Source organism: Mesoplodon bidens (assembly GCF_964165515.1).
Source record: "Mesoplodon bidens genome assembly, chromosome: X".
NCBI classification, from domain to species: Eukaryota; Metazoa; Chordata; class Mammalia; order Artiodactyla; family Ziphiidae; genus Mesoplodon; species Mesoplodon bidens.
Genome location: NC_138163.1, coordinates 133,660,718 through 133,683,124, shown reverse-complemented (window position 1 = coordinate 133,683,124; position 22,407 = coordinate 133,660,718). Strand labels below are relative to the sequence as shown.

The window sequence follows — 22,407 nt, the reverse complement described above, 5'->3', positions numbered from 1 at the left end:
CTACAGAAGTTCTAGCACCGTGGGGTCCAGTATGACAGCCACTAGCCACTTGCAGTTTCTGAGCACTTGACATGTGGCTAGTGAGAACTGAGATGTGCTGTGAGATGAAACACGGACATGAATCACTCTTGTACTGATCACATGTTGAAATGATGTTTTGAATATATCAGGTCCAATACATTGTCTAGTCAAATTAATTTTAACTATTTGGTTTTACTTATTAAAAACTGTGTTTACTCGGGAATTTAAAATTACATATGTGGCTCCCATTATATCTCGACTGAACAGTGAATCGGGAGGCTGAACTCTGGCGGGGTTGGGGGTGTGGTCTTTCCTAGACCTCATGTTCTTCTAACTGACTTCCTTTGCATCTTTCACCTAGTGGGTCTGCACCATCTCTCTCTGAAGCTAGCCAGGCTTACTTACTTTCCTAGGGTTCTCTTCTGAAACTGTGGTGGCAGTCAAAGTTATGAAGTGAGGAGGAGGGGAGATGGGAGGGAAATTGGGAAGCACCACTGCTGTTCAAGATGGGCTTTGCCAAAAGGACAGTGAAAAGTGAATCTAATCTGGTTTGAAAGAGAAGAGGAAAGACCATGGAATTCAGACGTCTGTCAGTTGCTGATTTTGAGGCTGCCGTGTGTGTGTGTGTGTGTGTGTGTGTGTGTGTGTGTGTGTGAGAGAGAGAGAGTGAGTGAGTGTGTGTGTGTGTGTGTGAGAGAGAGAGAGAGAGAGAGAGAGAGAGTGTGTGTGTGTGTGTGTGTATCATGAGAGTCTGATATCGAAAATGTCACCATCTTCAGACCTACGTTGACTATCCATACTACATCTGTGGAGGTGTTTAAAAGTGTTTCCCTCCACTTAATTCCAAGTGGCTATCTGGTCATTTTCTAAGGAAAAGAAAGATACTGTCCTGCTTCCCAAGGAGTGCAACCAACTAGGAGCGGGAATAGACATGCACTTCAAGGTCATGAGGATTCTTGCCCAAGGACTGTACCTATATCAACAAATCACTATGCAGTTCTCCTTAAGCTTTTAAGTTGAAATTATGGATCTCATTATTCTATTCATAAATTCCGCCAATTTTATGAAACCAAGAATAATCACTCTCAGGAGTCCCTGAATCAATGTTTGATTAACTCAAGTTGAACAGACTCAACTCCATTAAACAATCACTTCCATCTATATAATAGTCAATTAAGTTCCAGTACACATTTTAAGCATTGAGGCAAAACTTACATACAGGGAAATGCATAAATGAATCTTAAGGGACAATTCAACGGGTTTTGATAACCAACCTAACCAACAGCTTAATCAAGATATGTTTCCATCGCCCCAGGAAGTATCCTCAAGCCCCTCTTCCAGTCAATTTTCACCCCCTCAGGTAATCAATGTTCAGATTTTTATCACCAAATTCCTGTAACATTTTAAGTTGTGTTTATAAATGTAACATATGCAATTTACTTTATAACCACTTTAAATGCTTAACGGGACAAAATTAAAACCCTAACAAGGTAAACCTTCCCAAGTCCTTACATAGCTCTTAGAAATCTAATAAAAACTTACAAATGTAGTGAAACTCAAGTTCTAGTGAACATTCTAACATTGGCTTGAAACAAACGATTTTACGCTTTCACCTTAAAATCAGAGGTCTAAAATAAATTACACGTTTCAGATTAGAATCTCACAGCTAACCTGTCAAATTTCTGTATTATGTCATATTCTCTTTAATGCTACATACCCTTAAAATACAAACGTATGTTTTAGTCCTAAACTGTAACACAAAATATTGATTCTATGGCTATTATTTAGGTTTTCATTTTTTGTGTTTTTTGTTTTAACATCATTCTCAAACTTCCGGGGGGGAGGGAAAAAAGAACTTTATTTACTTAAGGAAGTAAACTGGTCATCTCAAAGAAGTTGAGGTTACCAGGTCAAGGATTAACAGTCAAAGATTTGAGAATAATTCACAAGACCCGAAGGCTCACTGGTTCTACTGGTACCACTGATGTATACCCATTGGGCCCTCGCTATCATGGGTTGGACAGGGTTTCCAATTCCCCAGCAGATGGGAATGTTTCTGGTCATGAGAATTCCCCCTAGGAGTTTTTAATCATGTCTTTCAACTCTACCACCTGGTTTGGGTAGCTGAGGTCCAGTAACCACTCCAGTTGCTTTACTACTTGATTGGTTTCAACCCATTTCTTTACTGGCTGATTCTTGTTCTGTCTGGCTTCAAGTCACACTTCTGTGGTGACATTTACCTCAAAGGGCCATTAGGATATTGAAGTCAGGAAGTTATAGTAGGAGTTTGTCAAGTGGTCATTATCGGTTTTCATATACTTTTGCATAAGTCCTACCATTTTTGCCTTCCCCACACCACAGTCTACACCTTGCTGTGGAACTATACCCACTCGAAACAGTAATCATCTCTTGCTAACACCTGCAAGAACAGATAAGGCACCATCTTCCTAACCTGGGTAAATAGATGGAAGGTATCCTTGAACTTAGCACAGCCTAATGCCAAGCTTGCCAAGTCAGAGACTTAGGCTACTGTGATAGTTTTCATCACCTCATATATATGAACCTGCTGTTATATCTAGTGAAAATACTTTTAAAAGCATAGTAAAAGCTCTATCATAAATTCCTAAGCCAGGAAGTTACCTCACTTGCTTGTAAAAATCTTTGTGTTGGTCCTCACTGAAAGCCTTGTACATTCAGGGGTAGCCTCAGGCTTTTTAAATAGCTGAATTTAAATTTTCATCTTTCTGTTTCAAACAAAAATAGCCAGTGCTACAATTGCGCTCTTGTTAACAAACATTTGATATGCATGACTCATCTATTTTGCTGGGGAGTTTCAAAATTAGAACAAAGCTTTTCAGTTTTCCCTACAACATTTAGCAATTAAAAACAGAAGTCAATTGAATAAAGGTAAAAGATGATGTGTCCTGTGTTTTTCTCATAATCTTATATACAGAGATAATTTCAGCTTGATTATCACAAAAAGCAATTTTATATTGAGAAAAATAATTTCAACTAGATATTTTTAAAAAACTTTTATTGACGTATAGTTGATTTACAATGTTGTGTTAGTTTCTGGTGTACAGCAAAGTAATTCAGTTTTATCTATCTATCTATCTATATTCTTTTCCATTATGGTTTATTACAAGATATTGAATATAGTTCCCTGTGCTATACAGTAGGACCTTGTTGGGTTTTTTTCTTCTTTTTAAAAAAAAATTATTGGAGTATAGCTGGTTTATAAACTAGATATTAAGACCCAGAAACAAAAGAGGCTGGTTCAGTAACAAAATGATGGATTGATGGGTGGGACCACACTTGTCTCTGGAGGGCAGGCACAGGAGCAATAATGGGACTCAGTTTTCTACCTGACAGTCACCTTCTCATCTGGGATCATTCCTTTCACACCTCTGACTCTCTCACCTGGATCCATCCAACTACCGCCATCTCAAGTGAAAGCTGAGTTAGAACTATAATGGCGATTTAAAAAATTTGTCATGACCCATTCTTATTATTCTTTATATCACACCAGAAACAACTCTGCTGCTCTAATCAAGCATCTAAATATTTCAAGGCAAGAAAGTTGTGTGTGGAATAGGGTAGGGGAGACATCATAAAGAATTCCTGTGTTATGGGGAGACTACCTTAAGATATGTCAGTAAAACCATGTCTTCGCTCTTCATTCCTAATGCTCAACCATTTGGCCTCCCCAATTAAGGCAGATTATTTCATATCTAAGTATTAGCCTTGGAAATCTGCATTGCTAAATTCAAATATGTAAGAGGGATTGTCTTCAGAGGCAGGTACACGTGATCATGCTCCAATACAAACCACCTGGTAGGATTCTGAATCTGACACAATAGTTCATTCCATCCAAATTGGAAAGACTATAGATGATAAAAGGTTTGGATCATGTTTTAAAAAAACTTTCAAAGCTGAAATTTGGGAACGTTATTCTGAAAGTAATACCAAACTAACTAAGCCTTATATTCATTCATTCATAAGATTAACCTCTTATTGCAAAATACTGGAAGACGTTCTACTGATGTCTTCTCATTATTCTTCATGAATATAACTAAGAAGGAAACAGGATCCAATGCCCTTTATGAATCAATTTTTTTAAGGCAAGAGCACAGACATTCAAGTATGTGTTACATACTACCTTAATAAACAGTTAAATTTAATCTCCACTGAGAAAAGCTGAATTTGCTTCGTGAGTTGTCAATTTTAGCAACCTTGGTTGAGTAAACTGGATACAAAGCCATTAAACACATGCAGTAGTCAAAAATGAATCTTCTCATGATTCAAAGACATGGAAAGATACCCCATGCTCTTGGATTGCAGGAATATTGTTAAAATGGCCATACCACCCAAAGCAATCTACAGATTTAATATGATCCCTATCAAATTACCCATGACATTTTTTCACAGGACTAGAAAAAATAATCCTAAAATTCATATGGAACTATAAAAGACCCAGAATCGCCAAAGCAATGCTGAAGAAAAAGAACAAAGTAGGAGGCATAACCCTCTCAGACTTCAGACAATAATACTACAAAGCTACAGTAATCAAAACAGCATGGTATTGGCACAAAAACAGACATATGGATCAATGGAACAGAATAGAGAACCCAGAAATAAACCCACACACCTACGGTCAATTAATCTTCAACAAAGGAGGCAAGAATATACAATGGGAAAAAGGCAGTCTCTTCAGCAAGTGGTGTTGGGAAAGTTGGACAGCCACATGTAAATCAATGAAGTTAGAACACACACCCTCTTACCATACACAAAAATAAACTCAAAATGCCTTAAAGACTTAAACATAAGACATGACACCATAAAACTCCTAGAAAACATAGGCAAAACATTCTCTGACATAAATTGTACCAATGTTTTCTTAGGTCAGTTTCCCAAGGCAATAGAAATAAAAACAAAAATAAACAAATGGGACCTAATCAAACTTACAAGCTTTTGCACAGCAAAGGAAACCACAAACAAAACGAAAAGACAACCTACAGAATGGGAGAAAATATTTGCAAATGATGTGACCAACAAGGGCTTAATTTCCAAAATATACAACAGTTCATATAACTCAACAACAAAAAAACAAACAACACTATCCAAAAGTTGGCAGAAGACTTAAATAGACATTTCTCCAAAGAAGACATACAGATGGCCAATAGGCTCATGAAAAGATGTTCAACAATGCTAATTATTAGAGAAACACAAATCAAAACTACAATGAGGGGCTTCCCTGGTGGCGCAGTGGTTGGAAGTCCGCCTGCCGATGCAGGGGACACAGGTTCGTGCCCCAGTCCGGGAAGATCCCACAGCCGCAGAGAGGCTGGGCCCGTGAGCCATGGCCGCTGAGCCTGCGCATCCAGAGCCTGTGCTCTGCAACGGGAGAGGCCACAACAGTGAGAGGCCTGCGTACCGCAAAAAAAAAAAAAAAAAAAAAAAAACTACAATGAGGTAACACCTCACGCCACTCAGAACGGCCATCATTAAAAAGTCTACAAATAACAAATGCTGGAGAGGATGTGGAGAAAAGGGAACCCTCCTACACTGTTGGTGGGAATGTAAGTCGTTGCAAGTATGGAGGTTCCTCAGAAAACTGAAAATAGAATTACCAGATGATCCAGCAATCCCACTCCTGGGTATATATTTGGACAAAACTGTAATTCAAAAAGATATGTGCACCCCAGGTCCATAGCAGCACTATTCACAATAGCCAAGACATGAAACAACCTAAATGTCCATCAAAAGATGAATGGATAAAGAAGATATGGTAGATATATACAAGGGAATACTACTCAGCCATAAAAAAGAATGAGATAATGCCATTTGCAGCAACATGGATGCAACTAGAGATAATCCTACTAAGTGAAGTCAGTCAGAAAGAGAAAGACAAACACCATACAATATCACTTATATGTGGAATCTAAAATACGACACAAATGAACCTATCTATGAAACAGAATCACGGACATGAAGAACAGACTGGTGGTTGCCAAGAGGGGGGGAGGTTGGGGGAAGGGTGGAGTGGGAGGTTGGGGTTAGCAAATGTGAGCTTTTATATATAGGATGGATAAACAACAAGGTCCTACTGTATAGCACAGAGAACTATATTCAGTATCCTGTGATAAACCACAATGGCAAAGAATATGTTTAAAAAAAGAATGTATATATATGCATAACCGAATCACTTTGCTGTACAGCAGCAATTAACACAACACTGTAAATCAACGATACTTGAATTAAAAAAAAAAAAGAATCCTCTCCAGAGAAGAAGTTCTCTGTAGTCCAAGAGTTCCCTTCCTCCTTTGGCCTGAGAATCCTAAGACTTAAACTTAAGAGAACAATCTTTACCACAGTGGCTTCTCATAATCCAGTTTCTGAATGCCACCATATTTGCAGTATCACATTATCCTTATTCCAGAGCTGTTTAACGAAGAGCCATGAATGACTGTGGGTTGTCTGATGTGGTTCCAGAATCTGACTCTAAATATACCTTGAGAACATTCTCACAAGGGCTCATGTGGGGTGGGAATCTAACCCTTATCTGCAAGTGACAGTGGATCATGACTTTGGACGTTCAAGTTGGCCCCTAGCAGGATACACGTCATCCAAGATCAGACACCGGTCCACAAGATACAAACAGCACCTTTGGCGTTTGGATGGTGGTCTTAATCCAGTGGCTCTAGATGGAGCAACTGCCAAGGTTTCCATAGACAGAGAATGCTTTGACATAAAACTACACAACAGGGCTTCCCTGGTGGCGCAGTGGTTGAGAGTCTGCCTGCTGATGTGGGGGACACGGGTTCGTGCCCCGGTCCGGGAGGATCCCACATGCCGCGGAGCGGCTGGGCCCGTGAGCCATGGCCACTGAGCCTGCGCGTCCTGCTCCGCAACGGGAGAGGCCACAACAGTGAGAGGCCTGCGTACCGCAAAAAAAACCAAAACAAAAAACAAAAAAAACTGCACAACAAAATGAATTTAAACATAAAGGTTCATCTTTCTTTTAACCCAGCAATTTTTTCCTTATTTCAAAGTTTACATCTGAATGCTTTTTAGAGCTTGGTGAATGGCTGAAAAATTCTTTTACAGACCCTCATCTGTTTTCCCAGATCAGTTTTTACCATTTCTTAAGCTATTTTATTAAAAAAAAAATAATAATGTAAAGACTTGGTGTGAAAATCAACGGCAAAAGGACACAAAAAAGTGATTATAAACAAGGCAAGACAAGCCAAAGGAGCTAAAAAGCCAGGACTTTGACAGGATGCCGGCTTAGAGAACGGCCTGCTAGGATGAGCTTGGGCAAGGACGGTGAGGTCAGCTGAGCCTTTATCTTCTCCAAAATGCTATGGCAATTAGACATCCTTTCATAGCTTTTCTCTACCATCTCACTGTGGATTTAGTCACTGGTTACCTGTAATTCCCAAAATGAGTATCTATTGCATATCCGGGTATTGTATTCTGTGAAAGAACTTGATTCTAGAATGTGTGGAGAATATGATATCCGTCATTGATTCTAAGTATTTGCTTAGCTAATAAACTAGGTCCTCTGATTTTTAAAAGAAAATGGGGAGGAAGACGAGATGATGAAGAGAAATAGGCCATATATGATCTAAAAATGTGAAGTGCTGCAGCTGATCCAAATTTTGACCACTTCTCATGGACTCGTTCTACACCCCATAACTAACTCCAAGCTCAACCCAAGGCAATTTTCTATTGCATTCTTCTCTTGCAGAAAACGAAACTCTGGCTAAAACCTACTGATTTTTAGAATCCTACCAAATTACACAAACATTTCGTGGGAGCTGACCTGATGTTGCCTTTGGTTGCTTTTTCAACGCCTCTATCTCTGAGTCCTAGACTGCCTTGGCCTCATACCCTCTGTCCTCTAGTTTTAAAAAAAAATTTGGTACTTACTATCAAAAAGCTATTTCACTTGCTTGTTTAAAAACAAGCTATGAAAACAATGGGGATGGGGGTGGGAGACCTTCAAGCTCTTTTCATTCTAAAGAAAAGCAGAAGTGAATCCCAGGAAGGAGGTGTGGACTTATAAGTATGTGGCATTTCCTCAGGATTTGGTGGGAATTCATTGATTTCATTTACAACAATTGAGAGTTGCCTCTGGGCTTTGAGTGTTTTTAGCTCCAGCTGGCACAGGGATTATTTTCCCCTGGAATGCTCATACCCGAACACAAGGACACCTTCAGGAAGAGGAAAAGGAAGAAATAAGGTCTAGGAACCTAGGATGTGAAGCAGGAAATTCTTTTCCACTGCACTGATTTAAAAGACTGTCATGCTGGTGCCTAATAAATCCCACCACCTTTTTTGGAGTTTATAGTGATGGGACATTTTCCCTTGGATGTGTGATCGTTTTGCATCAAGATATCCATACTATTTTCCCAATAACCAAAAATATCATTTCCTGAAAAGAGTTAGGGATGCTAATTGCAATTGTGAAATTTACACAGCGTTCCTCAAGCCCTCACTAAACCTTCAAAACCAAATAAAGTTCAAACTCAGATGCAATGTTAAAAGTCCATTGGACCCTCATGTCTCCAAAGCCAGTTCCTACTTATCCACCCTCAAACACTTTCTATTCCTATAGAATGAACTGCTGGCTTTGTGTACATACACTCTTCATTTTCCCATCCCCATGCCTTGGTTTGCCCTGCAAGCAGTGCGTCTCCCGTGTCTCCACGGACCCGAATGTTACATACCCTTGAAGGCAGCCTCACACCGTGTACGACCTCTCCCAGCTGAAAGAAATTTCTCACTTCTCTGAAATTCCAAAGTATATAATCCCCACCTCTCTCGTGGCAATTCGTTTTTCTATTTGGTATTGCTCTTTTCATCTTAGTTGAGATAGTAAGCTCCGTGTGGGCAGGGTCCTTTCCACCTAGCACAGGGCAACACACACACGGAGGACACTCCCCACGCACTAATGGAATGAACTAGTGTGACCACTTACCAAACCAAAGTAACTGACCTCAGGCAAAAGTTGACACCCTCACCCAGAAATATGTGTTCAGTGAACACAGCTCAGAGATCAACAGTGTCCAGAACAGGAAGAGCGGAAAGTCAGGTTAAGCTAAATTATCCACATCTTGGAAATAAGGCAAAAAAGAAGACTGAGTCCTTCTGGTGTCATACTAGAGCAGACTCCATGAAGCCAGCCTAAGGAAGGGTCATCTGACTCTCCAGGCTGGGATGTAACGGAGTTTGACTTTCTGTTTACTATTGATGAGGGCTTAGTCTCTGCAAAGTTAAATGTTAACTTAGAGAAAACGGATGGTATGCACCTTATTTTGCTCAAATGTAATGATTTTATTGCCCCTTAGGTCACCAACCAGTTTTGCATTGAATTTAGCTATCTTACTCTAGCATTCTTTTACCTCCCAACCCCCATGTTTGTACGTATCAGTTTCTGATATGAATCCTCCTTTAAGTCAGCTTTATCATCTTGCTTATTCCTTGATCAAAGATTAAATAAATTTCGAGGCAGACTCATTTGATTATTATATGAGATTTAGATGCTCAATTTTTAAAAAGTATACTTTGAGAATACGAATAACTATGAATAAGGGAACACGTAAAAATAGGTACTGCTGGTATCACTATTTTTCTACTTATAATTTTCTTTGATTTTTACCTAGAATCAACTTCCTAAATACCAAATTTATTCACCCACACACGTTTCTTTCCATTCCAAAGCTTTTATACAGAAATAATAACAGTGAATGGAATGAGTATTCTTTACTCTTTGTCTAGAATAACTTCTAATGGCATGTATGTGTCTATTTGAAAGTCTGCTGCCATCAATTCAGTAATAGCTTTATTTTAAAAGCCTGTATGTCAACTAAATACCTAATCTTTTGAAATAAAAATAGAATCTGCTTGTAAATTTCGTGAATGACACATCTATCTATCATATGAAATTACTGAACATTACAGAATGTAATTTTACATATGAGGATGAACAGCATTTTTGTAAGTTCAAGCCACACGAATATTGCATTAGGAGCAAGACAGTTGTTCTGAAATCACTAAAGGCCATAATAGAAACCAGACACTAATGCTTTAAGAAGTAACTAGTTGAAACTGAATGCAATAATCACCTAATCCATAATGCATTTGTAAGATTTTGCCATACAACACAGGTAATTTTTTCTTTTCTTTCTTTTTTTTTTTTTTAACTGAAGAGAAATAATTCTTTCTTATGGTCCTAAACATCAAATGCCATCACGTCATAAAAATGAAATATAGCACATGGATCATTGTTTTGTTCATCCATTTAATTCTATAATACCTACTCACTTCACCCTATAATGAAAACATTATGCCTGTTCACTATTATTTACAATGTTGTTAAATCAGCAAGGCTCCAAATGCTCCATCGAAAGATCACTGCCAAAAGCGAATCTGTTCTAAGCAGAGGGTTAGAAAGATCTGGGCTCTGCAACTCGCCCTTCCTGTCAGTGCTGCCTGCATGCTCTTGACTTAATCCCAACATGCTGCAGTTGTGGTCAATTTCATGGAAACATATCTGACAACCAAGATGTATTTAATACATACCTGTAGTGGGATGAATTGTATCCCCCCCCCCGCCAAGAAGAGGCATGTCCAAGTCCTAACCCCTGGTATCTGTAAATATGACCTTATTTGGAAATGGGGTCTTTGCAGATGGAATCAATTTAAAGTGAGTTCATACTAGAGTAACGTGGAGCCTAATCCAATGACAGGCGTCCTTGTAGGAAGGAGATTTGGACACAGACACAGAGACACACAGGGAGGAGGCCACGTGACGACAGAGGCCGAGATTAGAGTGATGCAGCCACAAGCCAAGGAACGCCAAGGATTGCCGGCATCCACTAGGAGGTGGGAAGAGGCATGAAAGGACACCCCCCAAGGGCCTTCAGAACGAGCAAGGCCTTGCCAACACCTTGATTTTGGACTTCCGGCCTTCAGAATGGCAAGAGAATCAATGTCTGTGTTTTATGCCATCCAAGTTTGTGGTGATTGGTTACAGCAGCCCTGAGAAACTAATACAACACCTTTTAAATTGTGCTTTTGGGGGCTGTTCTTTGTAAGAGTGATTCAAATCTACAAGATTAGGAATGCTAAGGAAAGCTGGATCAGGGAGAGCTGTGATAGGAGCGGGGGCAGAGCAAAGCAGTGGATGGGGAGAGATTCTCGAAGGTTCTAGTTCCTTCTAATTTCATCCATGTTGGATATCTAGCTACTGCAAAAACTCTGACTTTAAGAAGATTCCCATTGGAGAAATATAAAGGGTGAGGGTATAAAAACTGTGATCAAGCAGTTTTCATATGAAAAATAGCACAGAGATACTCACCTCCACATGTTGACATGTTTGTATGAGTTTAGCCAAGAGCGTCTCCAGTTCCGTGTTCCTCTTAATAAGGTTGGTGAGGTTACTCTCTAAGTTTTGCTGTTCAAAAAAAAAGAGAGGAAAATATTATTCTGCATACTTTTAATACTTTAGTATATACAAAATTACTCATACTCAGGAAAATGGATACAGTTTTAAAGAAATCTCAATGAAATCTACGCAGTTTCAAGTACTTACAGATTTAAACCGGATTTTGAAAAGTCAACAGTGTAAAAGATTATTTTCAAAATGTTCAGATCTCACTCTTTTTGTCCCTGCTTCCTGTACGAACTCAGGCATATTTCACTGAATAATTAGTCATAGGTTACTTGCAGGTTGTGAACGAGGGAGAAAGAGGTAATTGGATTTCTAATTCCTTTACCTGAATCAGAAATGGCAATAATAGAAAGAATATATTCCCGCATCAAATCAACTACTGTTGGATTTTTAGAATTTACCATCTTATGGGCAGGCTGAGGTCAATCCGTTGGAAGAAGGTCTGAACTGTCCAGCTATTGATGACACTATGGTCATTTATAGGCATTGATAAGAAGTCCTCATCATACACGTTTACTCATAGTACGTTTCACTGTACATGCTTCTATTCTTTGCCTATCAACCTATCAATGCCAGATCAAATTTCCTTGAATGCTACATTTTTCCTATCACTGTCCTCCTTAAGAATCTAGAACTATTCCCTGTTCCTTTAGAACATCAAAAGTTTTTGAAATTTAGCTTATTGAAGTATAGTTGATTTACAATGTTGTGTTAATTTCTGCTGCCACGTGCGGGACGTACTCCACCATGTTCCCCCTCGGGTCCCCACTACCTCCTCGCACTTCCCCCCTCTCACGTCTGCATTTCCTTTCATTTCTGATCCTCGGAGACTTTCCACTTATGTTTAAGCTTGGTTATTATTCTTTAAAATCCATTTTTAAATATTTTTTCTGTAATTCTCATGTGTTCAGAATTCAGAGGGAGGTTTGGGGCATTATTTTATCTGGACTGGAAGATCAACAGGAAATCTTCCATTTCGACTTTGAGACCCTCAAAGGGTCTCAAATATAAATATTTTACGGGAGAAAAAGACTCGTTTCTCCCTCAAAGGGTGGGATACCACAAAAAGTCAGAGAATGAACCAGACAGAATGATTTAGTTGCAACTTAATGACCTCATGTTTGCATCAACGAAAAACTTGCTTTCAAAGCTCTTTACCACCAGCACAAAAGCCAAATGTTTTTCTACTGTTTGAACTAAACAAAGTGCAACCACTTTATGGTCCGAGACTAGAGAATAATTTCAACACCTTCCATTATTCAGCATCTTTGACTTGGATATGACCACTTTATGGTATATTTGTCAACTTCTTTTGGTATGTTCGTCTTAGGGAATCCTTTTACTTTTCTTTTTGGCTGACCCTTCAGAGCAGGAAATTACCAGGGAAATACATCATGAAACTGTTTAAAGTTCAACTGTCATAGGTATGACTTCTTAAGCTAGTCAGCAAGAGATCCAAATAAATATAATCTAACACATTTAGACTTTACAAACATCTGCTTACTTTCCCCTCCCTTTATTAAGGATACATCATGTATAAAATCTGTTTTTAATCAACTAATATGCAGACTAAAGCCTGTGGTTTAAACACATTGACCTATCTAGATCCTTTGGGGTTATTCAAATTTAAATAGTACAAGTGTTACTGAAGTCCACAAAGAATTACCGAGTCACTTAGAAGTATAATAAAGGGAAATGAAGCTGAGAGAGAGACTTGTTTCCAAGAGGTACCAAAGGGACTGACAACACTTTTCAAGAGAGCCCGGGTAATGGGCAGGTAACCAAATCCAGTCCTCAATGAGCCATGCATCCATAAGCTTCCACTACGGGGACTTCTGTGGAGTTTTCTCGAATTTAACTGTATCACTAACATCCTATGTGGTGATCGGTGGGTCCTATAACCCCTTGATTTTGACTGTGCCTTGTGCAAACGAGAGAGAACATTTTTTGGCATCAGAGTCTTGGGACTAAAGTGGATATAAGTATCTACTTCCCTATGGATATCTAAGGAATTCTAGAGTACCCCCCAAAAAAGTTCTAGTTTCCTGTTCTCACCTCGAAAACATCAATACATTTCCATCTCCTTATGGAGCTGAACTTTGTAGAAGTCCAAGGAGTCAGGCATGAGCGGCCACACACGTAGAGTGAGGGGCCTGGGGCTACGACCCCAGCTGAATTCTCCTGGACAAATGACGCTTGGGCCCAGTTTTCCCATCCATGATGTGTAGAAACAATAAAGGCACCCATTTATGCTACTGTTCAGTTCAGAGGAGAAAATGAAAACACACCAGGAAGTATACAAATGCTTGTTGAAGAAATCATGAATTGTAGCGTGAAACATTGTTTGGTGTCAGTACGAGACACTACAGGGCAGGGGGCTGGGTGGGGGCCAACCCCATGCCTCAGGCAGTCACCGTTCTCAAGCTTGCTGGTGGCTTTTTGCTGCAAATACCTGTTCCTTTAGGCTCCAGGGCTTTTTCTGGCCCCAGGCAGGGCAGGCGGGGGTGCTGGGGAGGAGAAGGGAGGTTGATGCCCCTAGGAGCAGCCCTCATCCAGCAACTACTGGCAGTCGGTGGATGAACTGCCCAGCTCCCCCACCTCCAGGTGCGATCACTCTGAGTCGTGTTTCAGAAAATCTCCCGAGCGCCCGCACGGGCAGGAGCCCGATGCCCACAGCCATCACCTGCTCCTGACCATGCCCTCTTTCCGCTTCCTCTCCTTCTCTGTTCCACCTCCGCTTTCCCTTCCAGATGCTTCCGGGATCACCTCCCAATTCGAATTCTGAGTTAGGGTCTTCTGGGAGAATTCAACTAAAACTTTTTCCATAGACGTCCTAATCTGTTAGTTTTGAGTATTCCTTCTTATGAGGAATAGCCAAATTAACAGAAGATTGTATTGCTTTTGAAAGATATTTGCTAATACAAGGCTTTGTTTTCTCTTCCCTCTTTCTAACCTTTTGTACAGATCACAGCCTCCAAATTCCAGGTTCTAAACCAGCAGTGTCATTAGAAATACCATGTGAGCCACCAATGGGAGTCACATCTAAAATTTTCTAATGGTCATATTTTTTAAAAAAAATTAAAAAGAAACAGGTAAAATTAATTTTAACAATATATTTGACTTAATTTCCAAAATATTATTATTTCAACACATAATCAATATTTTAAAACTGATGAGCTCTTTTACATTCTTTTTCTTTCTTTTTACTAAGTCTTTGGCATCTGGTGTGTGTTTTATACATATAACATATCTTGATTCACAACGGCCACATTTCAAACACTCAGCTACCACATGTGGCTTGTGGCTACATTACTGGACAGCAGAGCATCAGAGTCTAGAAGAGGGGTCAACAAACCTTTTCTGCAAAGGGCCAGGTAGTAAATAGTTTAGGCTTTGTTGGCCATATGCTCTCTGTCACAGCTACTCGATTCTCCTGTTTTAGTAAGAAAGTGGCCATAGACAATATGTAAACAAGTGGGCAGGGCTGTGTGCCAATAAAACTTTATTTACAAAAACAGGTGGTGAGGGCTTCCCTGGTGGCATGGTGGTTGAGAGTCCGTCTGCCGATGTAGGGGACACGGGTTCGTGCCCCAGCCCGGGAAGATCCCAAATGCCACGGAGCGGCTGGGCCCGTGAGTCATGGCCGCTGAGCCTGCGCGTCCGGAGCCTGTGCTCCGCAACGGGAGAGGCCACAACGGTGAGAGGCCCGCGTACCGCAAAACAAACAAACAAACAAACAAAAAAAAACAGGTGGTGAGGGAGATTTGGCCCATAGGCCAAGCTCCTTCCTGGGCCCGGGCACATGCTCTTCCCTCTGGAGTGCATCTGCATGGCAGGAAATAATTCTACTACCAAGGAGAGAGCATAAGAAAACCACAGTATATACTGAGTACCTGCTGTATACCCATCATGGCTTAGTCCGTTCCCATTATAAATCCTCAAACATTCACTGTGGGAACAATTACCATGGAAAACTGAATATTCATTGGAGAACACTTCTGAAATTGAATGCAGTAAATCAACTAACTAGTAAGTTCACTTAGCAACTACTATAGATTGTTAAAAGAACGACTTCTACCCTGTAAGGCTTTTCTCATTGGTAGTGTTGAGTCTGAACCCAAGAAGAGAGACTTGACAGTTTAGAAGCATCCTGAAGGGATGCTATACCACTCCGTTAGATCACAAGGTCTCAGGGAAGGCAAATAATATACTGTTGAATAAACAAGCGTTTACGTGACTAGACAGTCTAGCAATTATCACTGACACATCTATTTCAAATTCTACCTAAAATCAAGCTGTTCCTAGCCTTAATTCATTATCTCTCTCCCAGGTATTTTTTTTTATAGTACCCCTTTTACTTTAGGAAGGGAAAGGAAGCCTTTGTTGAGAAAGATGAGGCTTTTGTAAGTGTGCGACTATTTGCTGTAATTCAACACGCCCCCTCCCGCCATGCCATCACCACCAAAAGAAGAGGAATATAAATAATTCCAAATGGTCCTTCTAAAGGTAAAGATGCAATGAGTCAGATTTCATTTCTTCATATTAAGCAAAAGGTTGGGTACAAGTCAAATTTGTGAAAGACAACATTGTAAAACATGTGTTGCTTCAAGAATGAGGCTCGCCTGCATACTTTCTCCCGAAAGGATGACTAATTTTTCCTGTAATTATTGTTTTAACACATACACTTCTAATGCATTTTCATGGAGCCAGACTCAGCCTCCTGAGTTGATCACTGAACAATCATGGCAGGATAGCTGATTGTACAACCCATCTCCATACAAGCCTTTAGGCATGTTTATGGACACCAGCTGAGAGTAGGAAATCCAACTTAACAGATGAGCTTTGTACTTCTACATACACCGAGACCCAATCAAATAGCAAGGTAAGCAGACAAAAATACCCCTCATTTTAGCCTTTGGAGACCTGTACCTAAGGGTCAGATTACAGGGAATCAATGACTTGTCATTGAGCACTACTATGAAAATGTATGCCTGAAACAGGAGATTTCAGTAATTCCTTTCGGGTTTGTCCAGGCTTAAAGAATGTTTGCTCTTATTCTGAAGTCAACGCTTCAGAATGTCTTTAAAGTATAATATTAAGTCTGGATACCTTTCAAGGCAAACACAGATCTGGCTTGTTCCATTTCATAATATTCAGAGTGACACTCGGGAACTGTGTTCATAGCCCTGACACCCAACACCGCCCCCCCAGCACAACCAGGATATGAACACGTCGAGTGCCACCATCCGTATATTTTTTCTAACAAACTTTAATCACAATCCTTAATATAAAAACACACCCGTATTAACACATGCCACCTGCATAAAAGCATAAATTCTTAACATGTAACTAAACTCTTAAGATGTTTTAATTACGTTGCAGGAATTGAAGGCTATCTTCAGGTTCAACTCATGACAGACCGCAAATCTGTGTGATTTATGCTGGCTTGATTTTTTAATGCCTTTTTTCACTGGTTATGATAGTTAACATTTCCAAATGCCCTGGCAAGACAGGTCGCCCAGGGAGCTGCAAAAACCTAATAAAACCCAATCTGCATACAAATTTAAGTCTAGTTTTCCATGGACGACAATTTAAGCCATTTTGATATGCAATACTGTATTTACCTTGTCAGGTTTTATTTGATATTTCTATATTAACACCACGGAATCTGCACCATATATTTATAAATTCCATCGTCAGGAGTTCAGTGTTTATTACTGTAATCTGGTAGTCAATAATATACAGAGAACAATTTTTAAATACCGCTTACGGCCTAGAAGAACTTTCTGATGTTAACGGAGATAAGTCAATCTCTTAGTATAATTATATTCATTTAGTTGTAATTTTAGCAGATCCCACGATGACTACTTCCTTCCAGGTATTAGAGATGTGAGTGGCCTTTCTTGTTCATTCCTCATCCCTCGGCCCTATTTCTGCCTGTAGTAAGAGAGCTGAGCAACTGACCAATAACACATTTGTCAGTTTTGAGAATCAATATTGAGTGAAGGGAGCTGGACTCCTAGAAAGCTTTGAAAGTCTCTGAACTTCAAAATAATGATCTCCTACAAACTAGTGGTTACCAGAGGGGAGAGGGAAGGGGAGAGGGACAATACAGGGGTAGGGGGGGGAAAGGGTTATTATGGGATTACATGAAATCATGTGTGTGAAACTTTTGAAAACTGTAAAGCACTATAGAATTTAAAGAATCTTTCATTCAATAAAAAAGGAATATCTCGATTATTAAAAAAATAAATTGGTCTCCTGAGAGAAATGTTTTAGAGAAAGTGACTATGACTTTTATCATTGGAACCTATGGGGAGCATTTTGTAAGATGACAGCATAGGGGTAAGAGCCATGAAGGTCCAATATGGCAGCCGTCCTGCTGTCTTCTCTGGTCACTGTCCCCAGTCAGGTTCTCGAATCCTCCTCAACCCAGCACTCTGGGCTGCCATAGCAGATCCATGGGGTTGTCTCAAGAGAGGTGACCAATTTGTCAGTCAAGAATTAGATGGTGAAAAGATTATGGGGCTATTGGAGAACAGACTAATAGTAGTTAGTTATTTTGATCAAGTGAGAACTTTCAAGTTGGGGGAATATTTAGTCTCCTAAACCAGGGGTCAGCAAACTACAGCCCACAGGCCTGCTGTCTATTTTTCTATGGCGTGCCAGGTAGAAATGGTTTTTACGTTTTTAAATGATCTTTTTAAATCAGAAGAAGGATAAAATTGTGGGACACATGAGAAATATAGGAAATTCAAATTTCTTTGTCCATAAAATTTCATGCGAACACAGATACTCCCATTCGTTGATGGTTTCTCTCTGCTTTTGTGCTACAGTGACAAAAACTGAGTCCTGGCCCTTTACAGAAAATTGCTGTCTCCTTGAAAAAAAAATCTTAAAAAAATAATCCATGGCCTTCTTATTAATTAATACAGAGTATTTTCTCTATTGGTCCAAACCACTTAAAAATTTCAGTGTAACTCAATTTGCCTAACATGAGAGTGTAGGAGTATGGCTAAAATTTCAATCATTCAGGTACTCAAAATTCTAAAGGAGATGATCTTCTGTTGGATACCCAAATAATTTTTAACTCACAAAAGAAAGAAAATAGCATTAAATCACCGGTAAAATGCAATGTCTGAATAAATTCCTCTGCAACCTTTGTTCAGAGGAGCACAAGATTCAGACAAGGAAAAAGTAGGAAAGAATCTTAAGTTGGATCAAGGTTGCTACAGCAAGAACATGGTCAAAAGTAAGTAAAGAAGACAATGGGCATATATCTGGAGAAAACTCTAATTTGAAAGGATACACGCACCCCAATGTTCATGGCAGCGCTACTCACAATAGCCAAGAAGTGGAAACAACTTAGATGTCCATCGACAGATGAATGGATAAAGAAGATGCGGTACATATATACAATGGAATAGTACTCAGTCATAAAAAAGAATAGAATAATGCCATTTGCAGCAACATGGATAGACCTAGAGGTTAGCATACTAAGAGAAGTAAGCCAGATAGAGAAAGACAAATATCATATGATACCACTTATATGTGGAATCTAAAATATGATACAAATGAACTTATTTACAAAACAGAAACAGATTCACAGACACAGAAAACAAACTTATGATTACCAAAGGGGAACATGGTGGGGGGGATTAATTAGGAGTTTGGATTGGCAGATGCAAGCTACTGTGTATAAAACAGATAAACAACAAGGACCTACTCTATAGCACAGGGAACTATATTCAATATCTTGTAATAAACTATAATGGAAAAGAATATGAAAAAGAATACAGACACCCCCCCACACACACATATATATAACAATCACTGTGCTGTACACCAGAAACTAACACAACATTGTAAACTGACTATACTTCAATTTAAAAAAAAAGGCACAGCACAAGGATTAGTCAGTTCTTTCCATTCTGCAAATAAGTATAAAGTGTTGGGTTGTGAGTACACCTCCATTGTGGAATTACTCATCGACTGCTGTTTCCATCAGTTTTCTTTTCCTCACTATCTTTTTTCTTAATCATAAAATATACCTCAAAGGAGACCTCAGAGCACTGGGTAATTAATGTCTTTAAAATCTCCTGCTATTGATGGATGTCATACATGTTGTTTGTATATGTCACTTCAAGCTTTACTTCCTCCATCACTCAGAGATTGAATAACTTTGACTTTATCCCCTTTTCTCTGCCTTAAGTAGATGATGACATTGCCAGATACTCATTAACAAACATGTTCTGGCCTTTCTACTTAAATAGGGTTTTAACTGATGCCATCAAACACTTTTACCAGACCTGAATGTCTCATGGTGGATGCTTAACCTTCGATGAATGGAAACATTTTTTTTTACATTTTTATTCTTAAGATACTGTGGGAAGACGAAATCTTTTTCTAAGCCAATACCTATACTTCATGTTGACTGAAGTGAATATATCGAATGTATTTCAGGCTAAAACAGTTGAGTCTTTGATCTAATAATTTTGCATAGGTAACTATGATTTGCTTTGTTTCTACAGCAATTTTTATTTCCTCAAATTTTTAGGTTTTTCTATAATTCAAAAAGATATAAGTACCGCAGTGTTCATTGCAGCACTATTTACAATAGCCAGGACATGAAAGCAACCTAAATGTTCATCGACAGATGAATGGATAAAGAAGATGTGGCACATATACACAATGGAATATTACTCAGCCATAAAAAGAAACGAAACTGAATTATCTGTAGTGAGGTGGATGGACCTAGAGTCTGTCATACAGAGTGAAGTCAGAAAGAGAAAAACAAACACCGTATGCTAACGCACATATATGGAATCTAAAAAAAATGGTACCGATGAACCTAGTGGCAGGGCAGGAATAAAGATGCAGACATGGAGAACGGACTTGAGGACCCTGTGGAGGGTGGTGGGCGGGGGGAAGCTGGGATGAAGTGAGAGAGTGGCATGGACATATATACACTACCAAATGTAAAACAGATAGCTAGTGGGAAGCTGCCGCATTGCACAGGGAGATCAGCTCAGTGCTTTGTGACCACCTAGCGGGGTGGGTTGGGAGGGTGGGAGGGAGGCTCAAGAGGGGAGGGGATATGGGGACATATATATACGTATAGCTGATTCACTTTGTTATACAACAGAAACTAACACAACATTGTAGAGCAATTATACTCCAATAAAGGTATAAAAAATAATTTTAAGTTTTAGAGGAATATGCCTTTTCTGGACCCGCTGCTGAAAATGAATTAAAATTCAATACATGGTCAGCTTTGCTCCTGAATTTGTGGCATTCCCAAAAAGGGTTCATGATGTTCACAAAAGTCATATCCCCATCTGGGTAGTGGAAAAAGTATTAAAGTCAAGGGAGGTTACAATCTTCGACTAAAAAAATATATAGATTAAAATTCCATTCCATCCAAAGTGGGTCTGGTCTGTTAAGAATTTACAAAATCAATGTTGTGTAAGAGAATTCCCCATTTGGGACAGCCTAGAGAATCAAAGAAGAATATGAAAGCATGGCATTGTTTCTCAGTCCTGTGTAACCTTCAAAGACAGAACCTTCCTTGGGTTTCAGGCGTTTGAATCTCAAATTCCTTGAATTCACTGCATCCTTCATCCCTGACTTCACCACCTTTACTTAGCCATTTCCTCTGCTTTTAGTAGGACTGAGGCTGTCTTTGTCCAATCAAAGTGAGTTGACTGAGTCCAAATTAAAGCAACATGAAAGTTATGGAAGGAAGGAAGGAAGCAAGATGACAACCATCCACTGGGTGAGTGGTTCCCACCCTGGTCTGCACTCTGCACTCACTTGGGGGGCTACACAAATACCATGCTTGGTCTACACCCTCTTCCCAACCAGAGAGTATGAATTACTTAGATTGGGGTGAGGTCCAGGGATTGGGATCTTTAAAACTCCGCAGGAGATTCTAACATGCAACCAACTGTGAGAACTCTTGCTCAAAACCAGGTTGCCAAGTAGCTGGATTGTGATACGGTGTACAAAAATTAATCATGTACTCAATTTACTAGTTTTACACTTTAAGAGTTATTCAGAACAAAAGGAACATTTCTGTAATGTAGCATATGTACATAATAAGTGCAGGAATAAAATTATATATAGCTACACTAGAACTGCAAATTTATGTGAATGTATCATAGGAAATCCCAGGAACTTTACTGAAACAGTGCTCTGCAGGGAACACTGACTATTACTGTTAAGAAATTTAGAGGGGGACTTCCCTGGTGGTACAGTGGTTAAGAATCCGCCTGCCAGTGCAGGGGACACAGGTTCGAGCCCTGGTCCAGGAAGATCCCACATGCCGCGGAGCAACTAAACCCGTGCGCCACAACTACTGAGCCTGCGCTCTAGAGCCCGCGAGCCACAACTACTGAGCCCGTGTGCCACAACTACTGGAGCCGCGCGCCTAGAGCCCGTGCTCTGCAACAAGAGAAGCCACCGCAATGAGAAGCCCGCGCACCGCAATGAAGAGTAGCCCCCGCTCTCCGCAACTAGAGAGAAGCCCACACAGAGCAACGAAGACCCACGCAGCCAAAAGTAAATTAAATAAATAAATAAAAGTTTAAAAAGAAACGTAGAGGGCTCTTTTGACTTGAAAATATAGGGGAATGCTTTGTTGAATCATTCAAGTATTCCTAATGTCTAAAAATAATTCCTGAGTGGTTACCTCAGTTTATTCTTTGAACAGTATTAGTAGCATACAAATTTGGTTTGTTGATTTTAACAGTCATTACTTCCCCAGAAATATAAGAGAAGCAGATTGTAGATGTTTATAATTAAACAAGATTTTTTATATGGTAAATTAAAGATTTAGGGAAAAAAATTTAAGGACTCTGATGACAAAAGAATAGATTCATTCCCCTACCCAGATTCTTTTAAAGGTCAACAGAGGCAATACAACTGCC

At 39.6% G+C, this 22,407-nt stretch overlaps 1 protein-coding gene across 2 annotated transcripts in view; it reads right to left on the bottom strand.

Moving 5' to 3' along the window:
* The window catches only part of MID1 (midline 1), a 183,177-nt gene that overhangs the window by 79,176 nt on the left and 81,594 nt on the right, over positions 1 to 22,407 (bottom strand). For both annotated transcript variants that reach the window (XM_081221958.1, XM_081221959.1), the window contains exon 3: positions 11,387 to 11,482. In XM_081221958.1, coding sequence (XP_081078084.1) covers positions 11,387 to 11,482 — 96 coding nt within the window. The remainder of the gene's footprint in view (positions 1 to 11,386; positions 11,483 to 22,407) is intronic.